The 26,822-nt window shown below is 43.4% G+C and overlaps 1 protein-coding gene across 7 annotated transcripts in view; it reads left to right on the top strand.

The window, feature by feature from the left end:
* The first annotated feature begins 4,245 nt into the window (after window positions 1-4,245).
* Window positions 4,246-26,822, top strand: part of TENT4A (terminal nucleotidyltransferase 4A) — a 110,566-nt gene continuing 87,989 nt past the window's right edge. For 3 of the 7 annotated variants that reach the window (XM_074987875.1, XM_074987876.1, XM_074987874.1), the window contains exons 1-2: window positions 4,248-6,315; window positions 25,813-25,936. In XM_074987875.1, the coding sequence (XP_074843976.1) occupies window positions 5,600-6,315; window positions 25,813-25,936 (840 nt within the window). In that variant the 5' untranslated portion in view covers window positions 4,248-5,599. Of the gene's footprint in view, window positions 6,316-25,812; window positions 25,937-26,822 lie in introns of all 7 variants that reach the window. The other 4 variants (XM_074987879.1, XM_074987878.1, XM_074987873.1 and 1 more) reach the window with 4 other exon arrangements.

Here is a 26,822-nt window from a genome sequence, read left to right as displayed (position 1 = left end):
TGTCAATCAAGATGTCCCACTACCTGTTTTTTAACTCCAAATCTCATGCTACTCTGAGGTAGGAGAGCTTGCATACCTTTGATGTTCATAGAGCCTTCGCTTTTTAAATGGACAGGACCAAATAGTTCAGGAAGTTGCTGCAGCTCTTTGTGGCTGTGGCGGACAGGATGAAGGACCTCCCAATTTTGTCCCACCGGATTTCGTCCTGGATAGTGGCTTGTATTAAGGAATGCTACGAGCTATCAGGGGTTCCCCTTCCTCTGATCAGGACTCACTCTACAAGGGTGCAGGCCTCTTTAACCACATTCCTAGCCCATGTCCCTCTTGAAGAGATCAGTAGAGCTGCCATCTGGTCTTCCATGCATACATTCTCAGCCCATTACCTGATCATGGAACCCACTAGGCAGGAGTCTGCAGTGGGTAGGGCTGTATTACAGTCATTCCAGGGCTCTGACCCCACTTCCTGATATCAGCATGCATTCATCTACATTGGAATGCACATGAACAATCACTCAAAGAAAAAAAAAACAGTTACTTACTTCCATAACTGGTGTTCTTTGAGATGTGTTGCTCATGTCCGTTCCAAAACCTTCCCACCTTTCCCCCCTGTCGGAGTAGCCAGAAGAAAAGGAACTGCGGGTAGGGGGGTGTTGGGCAGTTACTCAATTGGATGCCATCACAGTGCCACTCCAGGAGGTGCTGCTCCGACCCGATGGCTCCTGGCTAGGGGCAAAATTTTGTGACAACTAAGCCCACACCTACATTGGAATGGACATGAACAACATATCTCGAAGAGCACCAGTTACAGAATTAAGTAGCTGTCTTTTATGAAATTGACTCAAAATAGGATAATTGTGTATCTTATTAGAAGTTAGGGTCATGGTGTAGACATAGCCTAACTGTTCTGCTGAAATTTTTCATGCTAGATTTATGCCTCCCATAGAATTTGTTTATGTGTTTATTGCTTGATTTAGGTAAAATGGTTCATCTGTTTCCATGGTGAAGGTTAGTGGAAAATACATTATAACGAAAAAATTAAAAAATCATATAATTATTTCACAGGGAAGCTTTAGCACTTCAGTGCTTTGGAACAGGGCCTTGAAATTTGGCAGGAGGCATGCCTTAGTTGCTCATGTGAACAGCTGCCTAATTTGGTAAAGCTGTAAATCTCAAAGAGGGAAAAAAAAATCTCAGTGAACATATGCTCTGAAAAGATCTGTTAAAATTTTCCACCAAAATTCCCTGAAGACTCCATCCACACAAAACATTCTTCAGTCCTTCACAGTTCCCTTCTGCTAATTGAACAGAGAATGTACCACTTGCTCAGAGCAACAGAAGCACCATCCTAGAGGTGCAGGGGCCAAGGAGGGCTTTCTTTGCAATAGTGCCAGCTGGCTTCTGTGGCCCAGGTACAGGACCCTTTATCTTCTTTGCACCCAGTGTTCTCCCTGCTCACACCCAGGCAAAGAGAAGTAGGAATAGGAATGTTATAATGGCGCATAGCAAGGTGGGGAAGTAGATTGGGGAAGGGGAGTGGTTTGTAGATGCGCTAGCAAGCCCCGGCGGGGCTCTGTGGTCCCTGGGCCAGCCCCTTAAAGCCGCAAGGCTCCAGAAACCCCGTGCAGGAAGCTGAGAGCATGCTTTGGACTCAAGAAGCATGAGCTCAGCCCTATACATGCTCCAGCAGCCACATGGATGTGCCACCCAGCCCATCAGCGGGATGGCGAGCCCCCCCGCACTCTGGGGCACCCGAGGAGGCCCCCTCTTCCCTGCCCGAGGACGCATCCTACATTCTGAAAATGGACCATTTACAGCTATCCTTTATTTCCTATCTTTTAATCAGTTACACGAGGAAACCTTCCCTCCTAACCCATGACAGTTTACTTTTCTTAAAAGCCTTTGGTGAGGGACTCTGTCAAAGACTTTCTGGAAATCTAAATACACTATATCCACTAGATTCCTCTTGTCCAAATTCTTATCAACCCCCTCAAAGAACTCTACTACATTGTTAAGGCATGATTTCTCTTTACAGAAACCATGCTGAATTTCCCCCAACAAATTCTGTTCATCTGTGTGTCTGATAATTTTATCCTTTACTAAAGTTTCAACTAATTTTCTCGGTACTGAAGTTAGACTTACCGGTGTGTAATTGCCAGGATCACCTCTAGAGCCCTTTTTAAATATTGGCATCACATTAGCTATCTTCCATTCATTTAGTACGGGAGCTGATTTAAAGGATAGGCTACAAATCACAATTAATAGTTCCACTATTTCATGTTTGATTGCTTTGAGAACTCCTTGATGAATATCATCTGGTGCTAGTGACTTGTTAGACTCATAGAGCATTATAATTGGAAGGGACCTTGAGTTTCTCATTGAGTCTGGTCCCCTGCCCTCACAGCAGAACCAAGCACCATCTAGACCATCTCTGATAAATGTCTATCTAACTTGCTCCAAATTTTCACTATGGCCATTGGGGCAGTCCACAGAAGCCTTCTTCTTTTGGTGTTGGTTGGGGGGGGCGGGTCGAGTGAGTCAAACTAATGTTCATAGGTGTGTTGGAAGAATCCCTTTAGACAGAGACAGTGAAAGAAGGCTTTGAGGTCACCAGACAATTGTATTAAGTTCATGGAGGAAGTGGAGCAGAAAGAATGACCCCAGGATAAGAGAGAATCTTCTGCTGGGTTGAGTTTGTAGCTGGAAAGATTAAGAATATTGTTGGTTGAGCTGTGTTTGTTGTTGTTCTAGTATCCTGAGGTATGAAGTAATTTAGCTAGTTTATTGTCTTTTCTTTTTTGTAGGGAGTGGAAGATGTGTTTTATAGATTTCTTGTCTAGTATAGGTAAAGTCTCATTCTGTGGGATCTTGCATGGATGCCTAATTACTGATGTGAGTTTTAAGTTCACAGAGTTCATTTTTAATCGTCTTTTGTTTATTGTAAAGGGTTTTGGTCAAGTGGTTCCTCAGTTTCTTAGAGAGCGTGTAGCCCCAAAAAAGCCAATAACAGAACACCACTGGTCATTACCTACAGTCCGTGACTCAAACCACTGCAACGCATCATTAAAGACCTACAACCTATCCTAAATCAGGATGCCACACTCCAGAAGGCCCTACATGACAGGCCTGTTCTCTCCTATAGACAACCTCCCAACCTTACGAGGATTCTCACTAGCAACCATAGGCTATACCACAATAATACTGATCCTGGAACTTTTCCTTGCAACAAGCCCCGTTGCCAACTTTGTCCACGTATCTGTTCTGGAGATAACATCACTGGACCTAACCGTGTTAATCACAGAATCACGGGCACATTCTTCTGTTCCTCAACTAACATCATATATGCCATCATGTGCCAACAATGCCCATGCACCATGTATATAGGGCAGACTGCAAACACTCTTCAACAAAGAATGAATGGACACAAAACAGACATCAAAAAACTCCAAACACACAAACTTGTCAGCCAGAACTTTAATGGAGTGAGCCATTCTGTTCATGATCTTCAAGTCTGTGCTTTACTGAAAAGGAACTTCAGCAGCCATCTACAGAGGGAATGCTCAGAACTGTCATTTGTATTCAAATTTGACACATTAACATGTGGTTTGAAATGGGACAGCAATTACCTGGCCCATTATAAGGACTCTTTTACATACTTTGATGTTTTATCTAACTCTTAACTTTCCCACCCCACACCTCCCTCCTGCCACCCCTCTGCTCTGATTTGCCAACCTTGGTAACAATTTTTCTGATTTGTCAACCCTGATAACAATTTTTGGACCTCTGTGCTTTATATATTGACTCTGTTCTGGTATGGCTCTGATCTGAAGAAGTGTGTCTGTCCCACAAAAGCTCATCACCTAATAAACTATTTTGTTGGTCTTTAAAGCGCTGCATGACTGCTTTTTTGTTTTGATAAAATGTCATTGTAGGCTTTTCATTTTTCTCTGAAAAGTGGCAGGGAAGAGAGGGAGTCATAGTTTGCCTAGAGCAGGGGCGAGCTAACTTTTTATTTTGGGTCCCACTTTTTGTCCATGTAATTAGCAGCCCTACTCCCAACCTGTCTCATGTAATCCAAACTGACAGAAATTTTGGTTATGTTCACATAAAAAAACCTTTTTGGCATGTGTAAGAAAGTAAGTATGTAAAAATGTTATTCATTGGTATACTAGGCCCTTGATTTACATGAGGGTTGTGTGCCCCTGCAACCTCGCATACCCCAAATTTCACGCACATTGGGGGTGGCTTTTTCCCCAGCAGAATGTCCATGGTTCTTGCTTTCCTGGGGCTCCGGGCAGGGAATGCCTACGGTCACTGCTTTCCTGCAGCTCTGAGCTGGGAGCTTCCACAGCCGCTGCTTTTTCAGGGCTGGGGGAGTGTGGTGCCAGCTCCCTGGGGCTTGGTACAGCCAGGACCTGCCTCTTTCCCCCATCTGGGACAGGGGGATATGGTCACCCTAGCTGTGGGATGGGGCAGGGGGATTAAGCCTGGGATGGGTTAGGGCTGCAGTGGAGGCAGGTGGGGAAGTGAGCCAGAGCCAAGCGAGGCTGGGGGTGGTGGTGTGGGGAGTGGGATTTTGAGTTGCTCTTAAATTGCATAAATGCGAGTTAAGCCCAACTTGAAATTGTGCATTTCCAGGGTTTACTGTATATGAATGTGAGTACACATACATCAACCCAGTAACATTTCAACATTTATGAGATGGATGAGCCTAACACACAGCAGCCCATCATGCTGCACCCCCGCTTAGGAAATTTCTCACACACACTCCCTTGGCCTAGAGTGCCAAAAACCCTTCGGGCCGTGCTGCCTGCTGTCTCTCTCTCATACGCCAGCCAAGCCGCCTTCTTTTACTCATTGGGGGTGGCTGAGCAGCCTGGACAGAACAGCAGGGCTTAGGCACGAGAAAGGTACTGTCACCCCCACCCAGAGCCCCGGCCGGACTGACGGGATAGCAGCACCGGCTACACCGAAGCGGTTAGGCAGGGCGCCTGCTACAGCTGCTACAAAGACGCCGTCCGGCGCCGGTCGCAGGGCCCGGCCCGCCGATGCAGCTGCTGAGCTCTGCCCTTGCGAAGCAGCTGGCTGCGCTGGGGCGCGCCACGCCGCTGCCCACCCGGGAGTCGCGGCAGACGGCGCCGGCCCAGGTGTAACCCTCCGCCCACGTTACGGAATGGTCCACCGATGCGCGCAGGCGCAGTGGGATAAAAGCTTCCCGGATTTTCTGTACAGTTCCAAAATTCCACACGCCGGAAAGATCGGAGCGAAAGTTCCGAGCCACCTCCTCCAGCCAGGCGGCCCCGCCCCCCGAGCTCCCAGTGCGCATGTGCCGTTGCCAGGGCGGCCGTATCCAGAGTAGGTTTAAAATCTGTGGGGCATGCGCACTCCTGGTTCTGGCTCCGGCGAGGGGACGACACATTAGGGCAGCGACAGCAGCAGCGCTTCGGCCGGGGCCAGGCCGCTCCGCGCGGCCTTCCCACCGCCGGGCACGGACTGCCAGAGACGGGCTTCTCCCGCCGAGCCTCCCTGCTGCCCGCGGCCCATGTGGCTGCCCGCCGCGCACCGCTAGCGCCGCTGGGGCCAGCCTGGGGCGGGCGGGTGGATGGATCCCCGCGTGGCCTGGATCCAGCCTGAGCAGAAGGGCCCCGCCAATGCGCTGTGGATGCAGATCTGGGAGACCTCGCAGGGCGCGGGCGGGCGCGGCTTCCCGCACTACCTCTGCCTCAACTCCCCCGCGCTGGACCCCGCCGCCTGCGGACCCGCCGGAGGCGGCGGTCTCAGCTGCTCCCCGCCGCCCTCGCCCCCGGACCTGCTGACTGGGCTGCTCCCCGCCGCTGGCTCCGCAGGGGGCGGCAGCGAGGGAGGGAGGCGGCTGCAGAAATCCCCCTCTGTGTCTTCCTGCTCCTCGGTGGAGTCCGGCACCGACAGCCCCGGCTTCTCCTCCTCGGGCTCCTGCAGCAGCGGCTCCTCCTGCGGCCGGGCCGGGGCTCGCGGCCCGGGGGAGTTTTTTAACTTCCACGGGAGCAAAGTGAGCGGCGGGAGCGGGCAGCGCCCCGCCCACCAGTCCCCGCAGCCCGCGGCCAGCGGCCCGCACCAGCCTCCGCCCGCCTCCCCGCAGCAGCATCAGTACCACCCGGGCCGCAGGAAACGGGAGAATAAAGCTAGCACCTATGGGATGAACTACCTGCTGTCCGGCAGCCGCGGGGCCGCGCTCAACAACTGCCCCGGCCAGCAGACGCCTTGGCAGCTGCCACTGCTAGCGCTGCAGAGCCCCGGAACGCCCTGGAAAACCAGGCAGTACAGCTCGGGGGTCCAGGGGTGAGTACCCCCGGTGAGGCCGAGGATGGAGAGGTAGAGAGATGGGGCTCTGCCTCTTGTAGTCATGAACTGTAGGCAGTGGCCTTTTCCTGTGCTGCAGCCGGCTCAGTGGGGGAGGAGGGAAGTGTGGTGGCCCCTGCCAGGAGCTGGGGCGGGAGGGAGGCACAAACTAGCCTGGAGAGGGCTCCCAGCCGGCTGTAAAAATAGTAAAAGGGCAAGAGGATTAAATGAGCCTTCTATAAAAAGCATTTTCATAAATCGCTGCTTTGGATACTGTATTGCAGGCATACACATTAGTTTAGCTCCATGCTGACAGGACAGCCTCTGAAAGGTGGCAGAATTAAATTTGGCTGGCCTACTTTGGCCATGCACAAGAATATTATAGAGTGGGGATAACCTGCCACTTGTAAGCCAGCCGGGAGATCTGTCATACTAGTAGCTTGGCCCTGTTTTTCGAAAGCATGAAAGAAAAGGTTGAGATTTTTTTAAAAAAAGAAAAAGGGGGAGTGGCAAACTCAGGTTCAGGTTAAAGGAGCACTTATAGACGTAATGAAAGTTTCTTGAATGATTGAAAAGCCATTCTGGGTTAGGAAAAACAGTTGTAGATGGTATAAAATAATTCATTAACTTGTTTGATGAGTTGTATGAATGAACTTTTTGAACTGACTATTCTTTCTCAAAACTAGGAGAACATTTTATCTAGAGAAGTCTCTACTACACTAGAGAGCATGTTTCTCTTGATAGGTGAATAATTTTTAAGACCAGAAAAGCCTTTAGATAATCTGGTTATGTGCATTACAAGCTGTGAAATTTCATGTAGCTGCTGTTGCTCTGAGCCCAGTTACCTGTTGAATTAAAACCTATAATGCAAATAAATGAATCTTTCACTTCATTTACTCTGCTTTCCTTTTTTTCAGTGGGGGGGGGGGGGGGGAGTATTTGTGTAAAAAGCACCGAACACACTTTTTACATATCAGCTTTGGAAAAGGAATGAATAGTCTCTCAAACTTATTTTTGGAATATCAGAAATCGATATTTCATTCAATGCATTTTACAGAGATTTTAGAAAACAGGTAAAATCCCTTATTATGATTAGTATACGATGAAAGGTGAGGAGGGGGTGAGGGTTATAATTTCTAGGGGTACAGTAGATTACATGTAGTACAGTTAGAGCATATCAAGCTAGTAACAAAAAAAACATTTCCTTAGCTGTGCTATGACTCAAACAAATTTTGCATCTTGGCAGGGGGTGGTTTATATTACCCTTGGTCCCTTCTAGCCCTATGATTCTATGACTCAAAATAGAAGGTTCTCCTAGTGCTATAGTGTTTGTCAAAAGTTGTAAAAGGACAAAGTTAAGACTGTTACACCTTAACTTTTTAAAAAAGCCATCCACCTCAATTAAGCTGAAATACAGGTTAAATGTGTCTAGTCCAAAACTCTATTGTCTGGCAACATCTGTAGTTTGGCATGATTTTAGTTAGCCTGATGACCACTTATTATGAGTGTGGCCAAGTTTCCCACAGTCCTATAAAGTTTGTTTATAGCCACCAGTCCTGGGTGTCAGTCTTCTGTGCTGTTGTTCAGCTCTAATTTATTTCTAAATATAAGAGCCCGGTCATCGGTGAAAGTGTTGGTAATGCCTATTAGACAATATCGACCTTCTGTGTTTCGGCAAAGGTCCTGAGGGTGCTGGACTATGGAAATTCAACCTGTAGTTTCACTTATTTAACTTTCTGGGCCAATTTCATATGTCTAGTGAATGGTATTTGCGATGTTACTAAAACATGTTTTTCCTGTGCACCCATGCCACACTGATACTTGAAAAATAAAACTCCATTGCATGCATTTAAAATAGTAAGGTTGTTTCAGAAAATTTTGTTTTGTTGTGTTTACAGCTTTCAGTTTAGTTAATTCAAATGTATTGCAAATGTGATTACCTCCAACTGCAGTATTTTTTTCAGTCATTCTGACCATTTCTTAACTGTTTTCTGTCTTAACTGTCTTATACTCTTTCTCCTCCTCCTGGGTAGTTTACTTTAGTTCTTTGCAGCGGAGGTGTTTTTTGTTTAAGAGTTACATTAAGTTGACACTGATTTCTGAAAGGAAGCATGAGATAGTGTTCCTTTTAAACTTACTGTGAATACTGTGCTTTTAAGTAGATGTTCCACAGATTTGAACAGTCATTAATTTATACAGGATACATCTACAAAAACTTGTTAACTTCCATCTGCATAATTTCTTAATTAGGAATAGTTCTTTGACAGGCAGTCAACATGCATTTTTAAAGAGATTGGAGCAGGACTTGTGCTAAAGTCTAGGATACATGGGCTTCAGTGTTTTTACCAGTACACTAAAAATACTCCACCAACTAAATATATGAAACCTGTCTATCCCATAGGGTGGGGGGTGGGGAGTCAGGGAGGGGAGAGGACAGCTTTGTGTGCTGCTCCTAGTAAAATCTTTTGGCTGGAAGGCAGTCAGCCGGAGCTCAGAGATTTTGCTGGGGTTGGAGGCAGTGCAGCCCAATTTCTTAGTTCCCACTGGCTAGTTTTTGGAGTAGTAGGAACTGAGAGATTTTCCTGGGAGTTGGAGCAGCACACAGAGCCCTCCCCAACGCAGAGAGCCACATGGTACAGCCAGTGGGCTGGGACTGCTGGCAATCAGGGAGGCCTGCCTGAGAGTGCAGCTGGCTGGGTGCTGCTTAAGTAAGCACCTCCGGGCCACAGCCTGTCTCTGGCACCTCACTCCAACTTCTTGCCAGACCCTGAAACTCTTCCTGTACTCCTGCAGGCCAGAATCCTCTCCTATACCCATACCCTTTTGGACTTTGCACCTCAATCCCCTGCCCCAGGTCACAGCCAGCTCCTTCATCCAAATCATCTCTCAGACCTGCACACCCTGTCCCCTACACCAAGCTCCCTTCTACATCCAACCTACAGTCCAGACCCTGTACCCGCTCCATAGAAAAGTGCACTTGACCACTTTCCAAAATCTTGGAGTGACCCCCATATCCAAAATTGCTGTCCGCCCTTGGTTTACATAGTTGCTGTGACTGGTGCCACTTGCACCATTGGTGACAGCTGCTGTAATATGGGTAATAACATTGTGTAGGCAGAGCCATTGAATTGAAGTGTATGATGTGTGCTAAGTATCTGGAGGTAGAATGTGTTCTCAAAACTCCTTAATCAATTGCAGTGATAGACTGAATCTGTCATGGAAAGAATAGCATTCTACTCTTCATTGTGTAGGGCTTTCTTAATGCAGAGGGTATTCTGTTTTTTTTTTTAATTGTTTAGATAAAATAGTGGTAGTCCTTGGTCATTTAACAATCATGAGTTAACCAGAAAGATCAGAATGAAGTGTAAGTATTCCAACAAACTTATTTGTAAGGTTGTAAGAACTTCTATTGATGACATTTAAAGTTCTGGGGTGGGAGGAAACATTTAGTTTTCTGTTTTAGTATTTTCATCCTGTCTACTTTTATGCTTCACTAGTATGCATTTTATAGGAGTTATTTGTACCCATTTGTCAAACTTGTGTTCAGAAAGCATTCATAGGCCAGTTTTAAGGCATCAGAAACCAATGGGTGCTGAGCCCATCGTGGTTGTTGATGATAACTAAAACTTACACAAATATGTAATTGCTCTTTCAAATTGTAGTGTTGTGGTCAGAAAGCTTGGATTTTCAGTAGGCAGAGATCTCCCATGAGGTGGGAGAAGAAGGTCAAATCCATACTCCACATAATCAGCATGGGGTGGAGAGAATGAATTGAGGTTTATAGCATGCCAGGTGAGCACTGTGCTTAAATTTGGGAGAAGCTATCCTATATGTCTTCTGCCCTCACCCCTGCATTTATTGCAAAAAATGGCTTGGGTGTTGAATTCCAGGAGAGGTTGTGTTGTCAAGAATACCAAGCAGAGGTAGGCACCTCCTTCTGACTTGGATTTAGGTACCTGACGCCCTGAAAGGAGTGAAGTTGAGGCTGTACCCTTCTCCTTGGCATTTTCCTATTGGCTGTCTTAGGTGCTTCCTCCTTTAACATGCTTGCTTTTGTTGATACCATTCTTAAGAATCTGTCCCCAGGTACAATGCAGGGATTCTGAGCATTCTAGGCAAAGTGTACAAACACTTAAGAAGATCTTAAATATAAGCATATTGTCCTTTTTGTGGTGCATTAATTAGGTGCTACATAGTTATCAAAACCAACTTTTCTTTTGGGGGCTGATTTTTACCAACCTATCTTTCAAGGTACTGGCTTTAATCTCGTCCAGAAGGGTAAATTAATTGAATGTGTCCAATTGTGTTTTCTCTCTCTCTCTCTCTCAAAGATTTGGGGACTTAGCCCTTTTTTTTCCTTAAACTTTCTGAACTCCACAAATAACTTTCTCTTCCAAGCTTATCCAGGCTTGGTTTGATATTAGTTTATTCAGTGCATGAAGTTCAGTTTCTCTGGGCTTGTCTACACTAGCCCTCTTCTTCAATGAGGGCATGGTAATCAGCCCAATCGCAGGAGACTAATGAGGTGTTGCAATGCATATGTAGCACCTCATTAGCATAATGCCTGCCGCGGAAACTTTGAAGTTGCTAATTTTGAAGTGCTGACAGGCAGTTTAGCTGTGGGCGCTTCAAAGTACTTGCCAAACTTGGAAGTTCCCTAATTCCCAAAACATTTTGGTAGTAAGGGCACTTCAAAGTTGCATGGGTACTTGGAAGCGCCTGTGGCTATATGGCTTGCTGGCGCTTTGAAGTTCCCTCGGCAAGAATTATACTCATTCCTATTCAACACTTGAGCTCATTTATGTGCCCCCTTCGAAGGAGGGGGGCTTATGTAGACAAGCCCTCTGAGTGTTTTGTACCTCAAAGGGTGGGGGGAAGTGCTCTGAAGCTACTGAATCTGATTTGGCCTATCATGTGCTTCTGAATGCTAAGGCTTAATTTTAAGTGGGCAAGAATCCCTAATTTAGGATACATTCCATCTGTGTGCAGGGTCATGACACCAAAGGTACATTTTAGTACAAGAGATGGATATAAAAAGTTTAGTTGTGGAAAAGAGTGTAACAGGTAGTATACACTGTGTGCTTTGCATAATTAATACTAACTAATTTAAGTTGTTTCCCCTGTGGATGGTTGAGCTAGCTCTGGCTGTTAAACTAACTCATGTAAGTAGTTTTACAAGGTAACTTCACACAAGGCCCCCTGTGTAGTCATTGTTTTGATGAATAACTCAACACACACTGGGCTAGTCATTCTAAAATATGGAAGTATTCCTAGTTCTATTGAACTCTGAGTCTTTAGCTCATGGATGCCTTAATCCTTTACGTAGGAAGTGAAGTAAACTAGATGTACTTTATGGATGGGGGAGACTGAGGCACAGAGGTACAGTGACCTGCCAAAAGTCTTGATAAGTGTGGCAGAGGTGGGAAAAGAACCTGCTCGCCTAGTTTTGTTCCTTTCACTGTATCCTACTGTATCTCAAAACCACAACTTTATGAAGGGTACTTTATCTTCAATGGCTTTTCAGAAACAGTTTCTTAGTTACTCGTATTTATTTGCCAAAAAGACTTCAACTCGCCTATATTACCTCATTTCAAAAGACCCTCAGCTTCCGGCCCTGGTTCAAACCCCCAGCACCCAGCTGCGATTCCATCATTCCTCCCTGGTTCAAGCCCCCTCCTCGGCTCCAGTTCAAACCCTCTGTGCACGACTCTGGTTCAAACCACCACCCCATGTGCAGTTCTGGTTCACCGCCCCCCATCCTCATTCAAAACCCCTTGCACGGCTTCAGTTCCATTCCCCTGGTCTGATTCAACCCCCCTGCCCCAGTTCAACCCCTACATGCATCGCTCCAGTTCAGCTCCCACCCCCCAACCTGGTTCAGGCCCCCATGTTTCCATCTTCCTGTCCCAGTTCAACCCCCCGCGGTCTGGCTCACTACCTCGTGCGTGGCTCCAGCCAAACTCCACCCCCTGCATCCCTAACCCACCCCAGACTTAACCCCACCCCCCCATGGCCCCAACCCACCGCCAGGCTTAAGCCTCTCCAACTGCCCCCTCACCCCAGGACTTACCTTTCAAAAGGAGATCCAGGTGTTCCTGCTGCTTCCCTGGCTGCAGAACGTGGGTTTTACTAGGAGAAAAAAGCCCCCTCCCCGACTTATGCAAAATTTGGGTTATGTGAGAGTGCATGGGAATGGAACCCTCATGTAAATTGAGGGTCTGCTGTGTAGGGCCAATAGAATGGATGTGTGTATTGAAAATACAACATCTTGTTTTTCTGATTGTACAGGCATGCCGTTCTTCACTTAGAGTAGGCCTATTGTAAAACAAGTATGTAAAAATGCAAGGCTAGAAAATTCTATTTATCACTTATAGCTGGAAAATAAGGTCCTGTCTACACTGGCAAGTTAAAGCACAGTAAGTCAGCTCCCAGCGCTGTAACTCCCAAGGTGTCCACATAAGCACAGATGCTTCCCTCAAAGTAAACTGCCTCAATGAGAGGCACAGAGCTCTTGGTACAGTGGCTACAGCAGTAGAGTGTGGACACCCTGGTGTACTGCAGTGCTGTGACTGTCTTCCAGTACTCGATGCACAATGCCTGTTGGCTCATTAGTCGTCAGTTTGAACTCTACTGCCCTGCCCCTGTGTGAGCAGATTTCAGAACTGCCCTTTATATTTCCTGGGAATTTAGAAAGTTTTCTTCCTGTTTCCCTGGTGATGTGGTGTATGCTCCCAGTGCATCTTGCCAGGTGACCCCCTACTTGCAGCAGTGCCAAGATGCTGGCCCTCTTCAGCATTTGGGAAAGGGATGCTTTTCAGTCCCATCTGCCCTCCAGCTGCAGGAATTAGATCACCTACGGGTAGATGTCAAGATGCATGACTGGAAGGAGCCATGATTGGGTCAGGCTTCAGTGCAGGGTTAAAGTGAAAGCTGCAGAATGCCTACCGCAGGCAACCAAAATAGCAAAAAGAGCCTTTTTTTGACTTAATAATTGAAGAGCCGCAATGCCTGTGGATACAAGACGATCCTTAATAAATAGTGTCAAACTATACTTTGAGAACAGCACACACACTGATTTGTAATGCGATACATGTTTACAGCATGATCACAAACTTTTTACATTTTCCATTTCCTCACACTTCACGTTTGTCCCACTATCTTCTGACTTCCACTCCTGAACCCACTTTAATTATGCCAATTTAGCTTCACATTTAATTTCAGTTTTTTTTTTTAAAATGTGCATTGCCCTTCACAGCAGGAATGCCGCAAGCTTCCTTTTCATTTTCAAAATCAAGACTTTATTAGCAACATGATCAAAACACAGATACAGTATTATCCCACAATGCACACTTCATATTAAAGGGGGAGTTATCTGATGTTTTGAGATCACATGTTGTTTGCTATTTAGATATAAGTTGTTCGTTGTTGGGCTTTTAGATGTTCACTGTGTATTGAAAATATTCATTTTTTTTTTTTTTTAAACTTTGCAATTATAGCGTTCAGAGCCACAATGAAGTCCTTAAAGAGTCGCATATGGCTCTGCAGCCACAAGATGCAGACCCCTGGCCTACCACAATGTGTGGGAGGCAAAATGCTACTCTGCTGTTGCACCTATGACCTGCCAGCTCTATGAAGAGCTGGATGGGATGGTGTGGGTGGAGGGCACCACCTCTGTTCTGAAGATCCCTGTGGATACTGGAGGGCTCAGGCCACCCCAAAGTGGACTGAGTCAGGAGGAGGAAGCTGTGGATGAGGGTGCTGACAGAAGGGGGACCCAAAGACAGAGGACAACTTTGTGTCCACGGATGTGTGCAATGAGGAGCTCTTTTCTACTCTGAAGGAATTCAGCCAGTAGCGGCAGTTAGGGTTTTGGGAAATGCAGACCGCAGAGGATTCTTCTGTTAAAGTGGCTTTGATTTATTTTGGAATTGCAGAAACAGGTTGTTGGGGTGGCTTAAGTCCGTGTGGCGCTAATACCAACACATGCCCAATTAGAGAGATGGAGCAGGGTGTCGATGGCTGATGGATTCTCGATTCAGGTAATCAGCATCATTGATCTCATCAGCAGGCTCACACAGCTAATGGGCAGTCCACTTTCACAGGTTCGTTGGCAGAGCTGCTTTGTTCCTTGTCCCAGTACATAAGAACATAAGAATGGCCATACTGGGTCAGACCAAAGGTGCATCCAGCCCAGTATCCCGTCTGCCGACAGTGGCCAATGCCAGGTGCCCCAGAGAAGGAGAACAGAAGACAATGATCGAGTGATTTATCTCTTGCCATCCATCTCCTGCCCTTGTACTGAAGGCTAGGGCACCATACTTTACCCCTGGCTAATAGCCATTTATGGACCTAACCTGCAAAAATTTATCGAGCTCTTTTTTTAAACCCTAATAGAGTCCTGGCCTTCACAGCCTCCTCCGGCAAGGAGTTCCACAGGTTGACAGTGTGCTGTGTGAAGAAAAATTTCCTTTTATTAGTTTTGAACCTACTACCCATCAATTTCATTTGGTGTCCCCTAGTTCTTGTATTATGGGAAAAGGTAAATAATTTTTCTATGTTCACTTTCTCCACACCATTCATGATTTTATATACCTTTATCATATCGCCCCTCAATTGCCTCTTTTCCAGACTGAAAAGTCCCAGTCTCTCTAGCCTCTCCCCATATGGGACCCTTTCCAAACCCCTAATCATCTTAGTCGCCCTTTTCTGCACGTTTTCTAATGCCAATATATCTTTTTTTGAGGTGAGGAGACCACATCTGCACACAGTACTCAAGATGTGGGCGTACCATAGTTTTATATAGGGGAAGTATGATATCTTTTGTCTTATTATCCATCCCTTTTTTTAATAATTCCTAACATCCTATTTGCTTTACTAACTGCCGCTGCACACTGCGTGGATGTCTTCAGAGAACTATCCACTATAACTCCAAGATCCCTTTCCTGATCTGTCGTAGCTAAATTTGACCCCATCATGTTGTACGTGTAATTTGGGTTATTTTTTCCAATGTGCATTACCTTACACTTACCCACATTAAATTTCATTTGCCATTTTGCTGCCCAATCACTCAGTTTGCTGAGATCTTTTTGTAGTTCTTCACAATCCCTTTTGGTTTTGACTGTCCTGAACAACTTGGTGTCATCTGCAAACTTTGCCACCTCACTGCTTACCTCATTTTCTAGATCATTGATGAACATGTTGAACAGGATCGGTCCCAGGACTGACCCCTGGGGAACACCACTAGTTACCCCCCTCCATTGTGAAAATTTACCATTTCTTCCAACCCTTTGTTTTCTGTCTTTTAACCAATTCCCGATCCATGAAAGGATCTTTCCTCCTATCCCATGACCGCCTAATTTACATAAAAGCCTTTGGTGTGGGACCGTGTCAAAGGCTTTCTGGAAATCTAGGTATATTATGTCCACTGGGTGCCCCTTGTCCGCATGTTTATTAACCCCTTCAAAGAATTCTAATAGATTAGTTAGACACGACTTCCCTCTGCAGAAACCATGCTGACTTTTGCCCAACAATTCGTGCTCTTCTACGTGCCTTGCAATTTTATTCTTTACTATTGTTTCTACTAATTTGCCTGGTACTGATGTTAGACTTATCAGTCTATAATTGCCAGGGTCTCCTCTGGAGCCTTGTTTAAATATTGGCGTTATATTGACCGTCTTCCAGTCATTGGGTACCGAAGCGGATTTGAAGGATAGGTTACAAACCACTGTTAATAACTCCGCAATTTCACATTTGAGTTCTTTCAGAACCCTTGGGTGAATACCGTCTGGTCCTGGAGACTTGTTACTATTCAGCTTATCAGTTAACTCCAAAACCACCTCTAATGTCACTTCAATTTGGGAGAGTTCCTCAGATTTGTCACCAAAAAAGGCTGGCTCAGATTTAGGAACCTCTGTAACATCCTCAGCCGTGAAGACTGAAGCAAAGAAATCATTTAATTGCTCCGCAATGGCACTGTCTTCCTTGATCGCTCCTTTTATATCTTTATTGTCCAAGGGCCCCACCGCTTCTTTAGTGGGCTTCCTGCTTCTAAAGTATTTAAAAAACATTTTACTATCATTTTTTGAATTTCTGGCTAGCTGTTCCTCAAAATCTTTTTTGGCTTTTTTTACTACGTTATGACACTTAATTTGGGAGTGTTTATGTTCCTTCCTATTTTCCTCACTAGGATTTGACTTCCACTTTTTACAAGCTGCCCTTTTCTCTCTCACTGCATTTTTAACATAGCTGTTAAGCCATGGTGGTTCTTTGTTAGGTCTCTTACTGTGTTTTTTATTTGGGGTATACATTTAAGTTGGGCCTCTAGTATGGTGTCTTTAAACAGTTTCCATGCAGCTTCCAGGGATTTTAGTTTAATTACTCTACTCTACCTTTTAGTTTCTGTTTGACTAGCTTCCTCATTTTAGTGTAATTCCCCTTTTTGAAATTAAATGCCAGAGTGTTTGACCGCTGCGGTGTTCTTCCCAACACAGGAATATTTAAAGTTATTATACTGTGGTCACTATTTCCAAGCAGTCCAGTAACAGTTACCTCTTGGACCAGATCCTGCGTTCCAGTCAGGACTAGATCGAGAATTGACTCTCCCCTTGTGGGTTCCTGTACTAGCTGCTCCAAGAAGCAGTCATTTAAGGCATCAAGAAATTTCATCTCTGAATCCCATCCTGAGGTGACATGTACCCAATCAAAATGGGGGTAATTGAAATCTCCTATTACTGTGTGTTTTATTGTGATAGCCTCTCTAATCTCCCTTAACATTTCAGCATCACTATCACTGTCCTGGTTAGGTGGTCGGTAATATATTCCTAATGCCATATTCATATTAGAGGAATGAATTGTTCTCCATAATGATTCTACGGAACATTTTGATTCCTTTAGGATTTTTGTTTCATTTGATTCTATATTATCCTTCACATATAGTACCGCTCCGCCCCCCGCACGACCTGTTCTGTCTTTCCGATATAATTTATATCCCGGTTGTCCTCATTCCACCATGTTTCTGTGATGCCTATTATGTCAACTTCCTCCTTTGATATGAGTAAAGATAACATTCCCTTGCCTCTGTGCTTTAAAGAGCGGGGAGAGAGGAGGACGGGAGGGTTGGTCAGAGGAGGAATCAATTGCTGTACGCAGGCAAGCTGCATAAAGGCCAGGATGGAAGCCATAGTCTTGCAGAAGACACAACCTTGCTTCCCTGCTTAGCAGCGAGCTATCTTCCTGGATGAACACAGCCTGTGGTTTTTTGGCTGTTGCTGTTTTGTTAACTTTTTTAAAATAACATTATTGATTGTAAGGCTCTCCTGCAGTGTTGGCTCTTCTCAAAACGTGTGCCCAGACTACAGTAAAACCCTGCAACAATTAATTCCCCTGTCCCAGTTGGGTAACTTACATGCACTGCCATGGGACAGCCAGTTAGTGAGCGGTATGTGAATAGTGCCTGTGTTTGAAACTGGTTTTGTCAATTCTCCGTCTAGTGTTAACAATAGTCTCTCCGTAAAATGTTGCATTTTGGATTCACAGGTGTAGCCTTGGCTCAGCCTTCCTTGCGATTGCCAGCTAACAGCTGTGCAGAGTACGGAAGCGGCCTTGGAAAAGTAAAGAGGACCATTTGCGTGACGTTATGCAGCAGGCTGCTGCTGAAAAGAAAGAATTGAAAGAGAGGCCGGAACAGAACGACAATGCCGAGTGCCAGAATGAAGCCGTGGAATGGTTCTTAAACATTATGGAGCACCAAGCTGCCATGCTCCAGGTGCTAATAGCACTGTAGCTGGGGCAGCTTTGTGACACCCACTCCCACTGTCCCAAAACTGTTTTCCATGTACTCCCTGTCACAGTCAACCCATTTTGACCAGCATCCTGTCATGGCTTATTACCTGCTTCGCTCCATGCCTGACTCTTCACTGTCCAGCCTCATAGACCCCCATCAGTCCCCTTTGAACTCAGACCCTGTCCCTGTGCAGCATCCATTGCATGGCAGATCAGTCATGCAGTCTGTATATGATACCTGGGTGTATGCAAATCTGTGAATATGTTGGGACCTCACCTTCCTGCTTCCCATCTGTCCCACAAAGTACAAAGGGGTCATGTTGCATGTGTCTGTTCTATATTTGTTCTTCTAATAAATTCTTGTGTTTGAAAGCAAATTTTATTCCATTACATGAAAGCAAACAAGCTTAGCCCAGCAAAGCAACTTCTTTCTATTGCAGATCAATCATAGTCATGCACAGATATTGCAACCTCTACAGTCCTCGCCTAGCAACAGGTATTACTGTCTTTCAGCTTCAAATTACTGCCTTAAGGCATCTCTGATCCTTATGGCTCTATGGTATGTCCCTCTACTGTCCTGGTCTCAGGCTGTTCACAGATGGTCTCCAGGTGCTGAGCCCTCAGTGATGAGACCCTGAAAGAAGACAAATATTATGGAGGGTACAGAACATGGTTGTGGGCACAGGGGTGTTGTCATCAACCAGCTCCATCTTCCTATATGGAGATCACCAGGGGGCTTTTAAATGGACAAAAGCATGCTTCAGTCATTCTGTGCCTGCTCAGTCTGTTGAACTGCTCCTTGCTGCTGTCACTGTCTGTAGTTTTATGAATTGTATCATTGAGGTCTCCCATGATCGCAATGGGCATTTCGACTTGCCCTACAGTGATGTGATTTGTGAAGGAAGTTCCCCCTTGCAGCTTCCTGACCAGGCCAACATTCAGAAAGGTGAGTGCATTTGTGCACCTTTCTGGATTTGCCTGCGTTAATGTCTGTGAAGCCCTACAGTGATCTACAAGCATCCAGGAATAATTCGACTGTCATTTTTGACATATTAGTGAGACCTATAGGATTTTCTGCAGCCGTTTGGGATCCATTCCTACAGACTGAGGAGGCCGAGTGTTCAGCAGAAAAGTTGTTGAAAGACAGTGCCAAATGTGGATGTAAACACAGTGCTCACGGGGATGTGAAACAATGCACCATGGAGTATTGGGACAGAAGCCAGGATACCCTGCAATCTCCCTGCCATCCCACAAGCCTCAATGGCAGAAGAGGAAGAGGCACTCTGTGGGATGGCTGTCCAGAATGCCCTACTCCAAATGCTGCTGCACTGGCAGCTGATAGTGCAAATGCACAACAGCGGTTTCCTCACAGTGCTCCGTGAGCAACAGTGCTGTAACTGCCAGCACTTTGCATCTGCCAGCGTAGACATACCTTACATGTACTATAGCCAGAGTGAAACATACTAACCAGAGTGAAACATACTAGTTTTACTTCTTTGAATTGGATGAAGTATTACAATTGTATTGTTGTGCAGATGTTTCCACGCACTTTTTAGCTGTAACAGTGTTAATCATCTTCCTATTAATACATTTTTAAAAATTGTAACCAGCTTTCTTCTGTACTTGGAGTTGGCATTTGCTCCATAACTCAGTTGCAACCTTTGCTTCTACTGGTTTTGTTTAGTCATTGGTCTACAAGTTGGTAAATTAAATCTTGCAGCAAACTTGATGTAAATAAGAAAGCAGGCTCCTGAGAGGACAGTCTTAGAGCAGTGGTTAAATGTTTAACAGTTCTTGTGAAATCTTTCACTGTTGCTATATGAAGAGAGATTAAAAAGACTGGGACTTTTCAGCTTAGAAAAAAGGAGACTAAGGAGGGATACGATAGAACTCTATACAATCATGACTGGGGTGGAAAAACAGAATAAGGAAAAGTTGTTTACTTTTTCCCATAACAAAAGAACTAAGGGTCATCAAATGAAATTAATAGGTAGTAGGTTTAAAACTAACAAAATGAAGTTTTTCTTGTGGAACTCCTTGCCAGAGGAGGCTGTAAAGACCAAGACTTTTATCAGGGTTCAAAAAAGCACTAGATAAATTCATGGAGGTTAGGTCTACCAATGGATATTAGCTCAGATGACTAGGAATGGTGTCCTTAGCCTCTGTCAGATGTTGGAAATGAATGTCAGGAGAGGGGTTGCTTGTGTGATTACCTGTTCCATTCCCATTCTCTGGGGCATCAGACATTGGCCTCTTTCAGAAGACCAGGTACTGGAATTAGATAGACCTTTGGTCTGACCCAGTATGGCTGTTCTTATGTCTTTATTGTCATAGCATTTTATTGACAGACTGCACCCATGCTACTACTTACTGTCTCATTCTTATCCATAAAGAAGCAAATGCCTTCTTTGCTGGCTCATATTCTTCTTTTTTTGTGTAATAAATCATGCTGTATGTCTGGTTTGTCTAGTCTTCCTTTATTTTATACTGGTATCTGTATGTTAATATGTTCTTTACCTCTTTTTTTTTTTTTTTTTTTTTTTTAACAAAATCTGTTTTTGAAGGTATTGGATTGCACAAGCGCAGTTAAGCCTGATTTGTGCCTTAGCTGATCTGAGTGAGTAAGGTAAAAGTTAGTCAGAGACCAGACTGAGATAGTGGAGTTGTCAGTTACAAAAGATCACTCACTTCATAAAGCAGAAGGACATTCTTTCTTCAAGCATATCTATAAGACAATAAACATGGAACTTGCAATCCCAATTTTAGCTCCACTTCAGAGGAATCCCACACTCTCTTAACTGTGTGTTCAGTTGTATTGAAATGTCTTCTATCCATGAGGTGTGGTCTGCCAGCAAAAGCAGCCCATAAAGCCGGTGAGCTCAGGGGTAGGAGGCAATAATGTGTGCTGGATGCAGTTCTCCAGGGCTCACTACTGGTGAGTTGCCAGATACGTTGTTTACTTGAGCATCTGTGGGTACAGCCCCTTGCAGGTCTCATTCCGATTCACTGATCCAAGCCAGTGGCAGCTGCATGAAGTGGTGTGTGCCAGGCAACCGCTTCCTGCAGAGCCCATTCACCAGGAACAACGAATCATGGCCACGGAGAGCTGTGAGAGGTTGTATCTGCAGATGCTCAGGTAAATAAATTGTCCAGCAGCCTACCAGCAACTGTCCCTGTCAAACTATGTCAAGCTAGTTATTCCCACCCATGACTAGCGCACTGGAGCTCATTTCTGTGGGAGAAGGGAAATTTCTGCAAAGTTCTGAATTGTGCGGTGATACAGAATTCCCCCCAGGAGCATAATACATCATCAGTCTCCAAGGTTGTATAGGACCTTGTATGAATGGCTCAGAATAGTTCATTTGCATGTATTGTGTATGTATGACCCACACTATTCAATAACCACTGCTGCATTCAGCTTCAAGAGCGGGATGCTCTGGTCAAGTCTACACTAGGTCAAAAAGTTGATCTAAGATACTCGATTCCAGTTGCAGCAATTGGTTTGTGGATCAATATCTCCTAGACCAGGCGTGTCCGGCCAAAGGGCTGCATGCGGCCCTGGACAGCTAGTAATGTGGCCCCACAAGATCATAAACTTTTAACATTATTATGTGATTTATATACATTAACTATATTATATATTTTATATGCGGCCCAAGACAATTCCTCTTCACTCAGTGCGGCCCAGGCAAGCCACAAGTGTGGACACCCATGTGCTAGACTGTTCCCCCGGCCATCTGCACAGAGGGAGTTTGACAGGAGAAACTCTCTCCCATTGAACTCCCTTGCAACAGTGAGGAGTACCAGGGCTGACTGTAGATCCCTGATGGTTCAATTCAGCATGTCCCCACTAGGCACACTAAATTGAACTTGGGAAGATTGACCTTGAAGGAATCGATCTTTGTTAAGTGTAGACTTAACCTGAGGGGTATGTCTCATGAGTTGAGCATTCTGTTTGAGGTATGGGAGCTGAAATTATTTTCCATCTCCTTGTCTCTGATTTGAGATATCTCATTAAATTGACCAAATTGCAGAAATACACCTTAGAAATGAGTAACTATTCCTTGTGTGTTCTGGTCAGTAAATTTTTTTTCTTTGCAGTTCCATCAAGTGCATTTTTTACTTTATCCCTGTATACTCTTATAATTCACTATGCTTTAACAAAAAGGGGCTATAGTCTATTTGATTTCCAATAATATTTTCTTCTTATGTTCAAAACTCAAGCCAAAAACAGAGCACTGCTCCACATTTCTTCATTTTCTCTTTCTTTTTCTCTTAAGTGTTATTGAGAAGCAATACTATTTTAAGTTTGTTCTATTTTTCTGGCTCATCTTGCTTCAGTCTCTTTCATCCTTTGCTCTGTTATGTCAGTTTTGAGGACTGTACTTGATTTGATTGTCTCTTTTCTGTTTGGTGTTATGAGAAGCAATCCCTTTCCTGGCATAACCAAACCCTTGTGTTGCTTTAAGTTATGATAAGAGGAAGCTGTATACTGAATTTGGTTGTCCTAACTCTTACTGTTTCGCAGAAAGTCTGATTAAACAAATAAACTCTTTAAGTTTTAGGTAGGAGATTTTGGATGTTCTTTATTTTCATATGTGCTGTAATTGAAATCAAAGTGTATGTTTTATTTCAAATATTAGCTCCGTAAAAATTTGTAAATAGTACTTTTTGCCTTTTACAAGCTGTGTAGTGCCATCTTTGCTTGGAAAGTGCAATTTATAGATGTAACTTTTTTTGTTTGTTTCAGGACTGTTTTGTTTTTTGAATGCAGGAGGAAACGTCAGAGCCTACAAGTCCATTCAGTCCTACGTCTTGTTCATCCAGTCACTAAGACAAATAAGTTCGTTCACATTTACAGGAGATAATGCTGCATTTTCTTATTTACGATGCAGTGCTAAAGCGAGAACAGCCATTGACATGACCCATGTAGCTGGCATTGCAAGATATGTGCGCCTGACATGTTAAACATTCCTATGCTCAATCATGTTTTGGGCACCATTCCAGAGGATGTGCTTGTGACGCTCATTTAAAAAAAGTGGGAATTAAATTTGTGATCAAAGTGTTTTGGGGACGATTGTACATTCCTTGCTCAGCTTTACCCAATGTATGCCATATATTTCAAGTTGTAGTAGTCTTTGATGATGGCCCAGCATATTTGTTCACTTTCATTTGTTCAAAAGGAAATACTAATGTGAGAGATCTAAAAATAGCCTCAACACTCAACCCAAGGTTTAAATATCTGAAGTGCTACTCAAAATCTGAACAGAATGAGTGGTGGAGAATGCTTTCAGAAGTCTTAAAAGCGCAACACTTGAGTGCGAAAACTAGAAAACCCCAACCTACCTTCTGCTGATAGCATCTGACTCAGATGATGAAAATAAATGTGTAGGTCCACTCTTCTTTGGATTGTTATTGAGCAGAACCAGTCATCAGCATGGGGACACGTTCTCTGGAATGGTGGTTGAAGCATGAAGGGACATGTTAACTTTTAGCACATCTGGCACATAAGTAGCGTGCAATACTGGCTAAAAAAGTGCCATATAAATGTCTGTTCTCCCTTTCAGGCAGGTTGGACAGATTTAAAATAAGGCAAATTTTAAATAATTGATTTAAATCACAATTTAAATGACCAAAACTAAAGTTTATTTAAATCAAGTTACCAAAGAAGCTAAGAGTGACTGTGCTTTGACTGCACTTAATTGTGGAGTAAGCTCCACTGAACTCACTGGCATTCTATTTTTTTGAGGGGGGAAAAAAGTAGAGTGGGATTCCCTTGGAAAAGCTGAGTTACGCAGTTACACTAGAATAAAATAGGGAATAGATGTGGCTATGATGTTCCAAAATGAATGGCAAGAATAATCTAATATAAAATAAGGAAATGACAGTAGCAACTGGCAACTTTAGATTTCTCTTACTGTTGCTTTCTGTACTGTATTCTTGAGTGACAGTTTCTAAACCTAGTTTACTAATTAACAAGCCGTAAGGGTTAGGTAAGCTAAACTCCCCCTCACTCCCCAGCCACATCCAACACAGCCTACAGCTTGGGAATTAACTTCTCAAATCACACTTATACTTAAAGGCACAGAGAGAATGTCTTGAAGAATGATGCCTTGCAAATTGAATTATTTAAGTTATTAACCAGTTCATCCACTCAGCCATATCCACATGATTTTCTCCCAATAAGCTATTTTCTTTAGGGTGTTTTCTTTGTTGCAACCAGGCCCTGCATCATCATCATCTTGTATTGGTTACATTTGTCATATTTTCTTTTTTATCCAGAGAATGAATTTCTTCAAAATATTCCTAGATAGCTTCTCTCTTGCTGCAGAAAAACTGCTGTGGCTTCTGGCTGTAAAAGTGTGGGGGGAAAATATAGGAAGCTATGTATGTGGTGAATGGGATAACATCTTAGCTTTTTCTTTACAGTCCACTTCACTGTTCCACTGTGCTGCCTCCATCCTTTCCTATATACAGTAAACTCTTTCATATCCAGCATTCTATTACCCGGAACTCTCAAATAACTGGCATTTTAACCAAAAGTAAATATTAGTTAGATTTTCTATAAGTGCAGTATAATTGAAGTAAATACAAATAAACCTGGCAAATACAGTATAAGTTGACAGTGTACAGTACTGCTGTTATTGGTAAATGAAGTACTCGGCATACATTTTTGTTTCTTAATGTCTAATCTTGTTTTCCTTTAGTGTTATGCATTGCTAGGTATTCCTCTCTATTATCCATAATATTTGCATGTTCAGCAACCTCCTGGTTCTGGGGCTACCAGATGTGAAAGAGTTTACTGTATTGTCTCTCCAATTTAAGGGCAGTATTATAACTAACTCCTCTGCTGTTCTTTGTGAAGCTCCCCCACCACATTAGCACAAATACAAATAATCCTATCCATCTTGTGTCTTCACACGTTACTTTTTAGTCTTCTGAGACATAGAAATTGAAAGCCCAGAACTTTCAAGAACTAAGAGCTAGTAGGTTGGACAGACTAGAGCCATTAATTCATTTTTATGAGACTGTAAATGTACCTGTAGCATGTTTGTGATAAGACTTAATCATAACTGTTTTTAATGAGAATTTTAGTTTTGGAGACTTGTAAAGAAAAAAATTATTTAAAAAAAATTAAATCGGTTTTTTATCTACCTTGCTTTCAGGTGACATTGTTAAACAAGGAGCAGGCAGCATTATCTCCTGCAAATGGTAAACAAACTTGTTTGTCTGAGTGATGGGCTGAAAAAAGAAGTAGGACTGAATGAACTTTTTGTTTTTGAGTACAGTTATTTTTCTGTTCATATTTCTAAATTTGTGAGTTCGATTTTCATGATGGAAATTCCACTCCAGTACTTGTATTGAAAAATACTATTTTTTAACGATGCCAATGTTTTATTTATAATAAAGAAAGTGAGCACTATATGCTTTCAATTCAGCACTGTACTTAAAATCAATTTATTTGAAAAATGAAAACATCCAAAATATTTAAATAAATGGCATTCTTGTATTGTTTAAATAGGTCGATAGTGCTAAGAGTAGTATCATAAAATTTAATTTCTGAAAATGCTGTTCAGTTGGAATGTAATTGTCTTAAAAACCATATATGGCATAAAATGTTAGGGTATAAATATTTTAGGTTATTGGTATTGAATAGCAAAGTTCTATCATCACGGTCATTACTGATACTATTTTATTCCCCATTCCTCGCCTTAGGCTCCATGAAGAAATAATTGACTTTTATGACTTCATGTCCCCTCGTCCTGAAGAAGCAATTATGAGAAGAGAAGTGGTGAAAAGAATAGAGATGGTCATCAAAGATCTTTGGCCTACAGCTGATGTGAGTATATTTCAGGTGTCAAATCAACTTTACTAGTACATTTTGAGAGCATACTGTTTTCCTAATGCAACTTTTTTGAATTCTCTCTACGTTTAACTTTTTAAAAATGAACTTGTTAGAATACTTGTAGTATAATATAATAACCATCATTGGCTCCTCAACTAAAAGTAGCTTGTTACAAACAATCAAAAGGGTATAAGGTATACTAGAATTTAAATCTTGGTTTCATGTAAATTTTCTGATATTACCCAGACTGGCTGAAGCAAAATTACAGCCAAATTAGAAATTCTTACATGAATCATATCTTGATTAATAGCATAGGATTAAGTTGGTTACCTATATATGAACTTCATTACTGATATTAGGATACAGACTTGTTTTAACAACACTAGCTAAATGTCGGATACTGGTTTGTTTTTCTTTTTATGGTGTGTTTTGTGTTTTGATTTTTTTGGAAAGTTGTCATGAATTTAGTAATTTTTTGTGAGGTTCATATTGTAAAAGTGAAACCAAGCACTGATACGCAGGCAGATAATTTTACTACTCTCTGCCTTGAAGATCCATATTGATCTTCCTACAGTATGGGAGTAGTAGAATACCTATATCCCATGGGAAAAAATATTTTAGTTACTAATTTGTATTATATGCCTAAGGATTATTGCGGGAAAAGTGCATCAGAGGAAGTAAATCATAATTTTGAACCTACACTAAGAGGTTCAAACAAATAAATTAGCAACAGCAAGTTGAGATGCTCAGTTATTGAGGCTATATTTTGGAAAAAATTTTAGGTCCTCTTAACTTTAATAGTTATAATAGTTAATACCTTTACAAGTCCTTTCTGGAATGCAATTCTCTCTGCAGTTCCTTGTGCGGTTACTTTTGCCTG

This window comes from Carettochelys insculpta, chromosome 2, assembly GCF_033958435.1.
Source record: "Carettochelys insculpta isolate YL-2023 chromosome 2, ASM3395843v1, whole genome shotgun sequence".
Taxonomy (NCBI): Eukaryota; Metazoa; Chordata; order Testudines; family Carettochelyidae; genus Carettochelys; species Carettochelys insculpta.
Note: the sequence above shows the minus strand (reverse complement) of the source record. Positions and strands in the feature narration are given on the sequence as shown.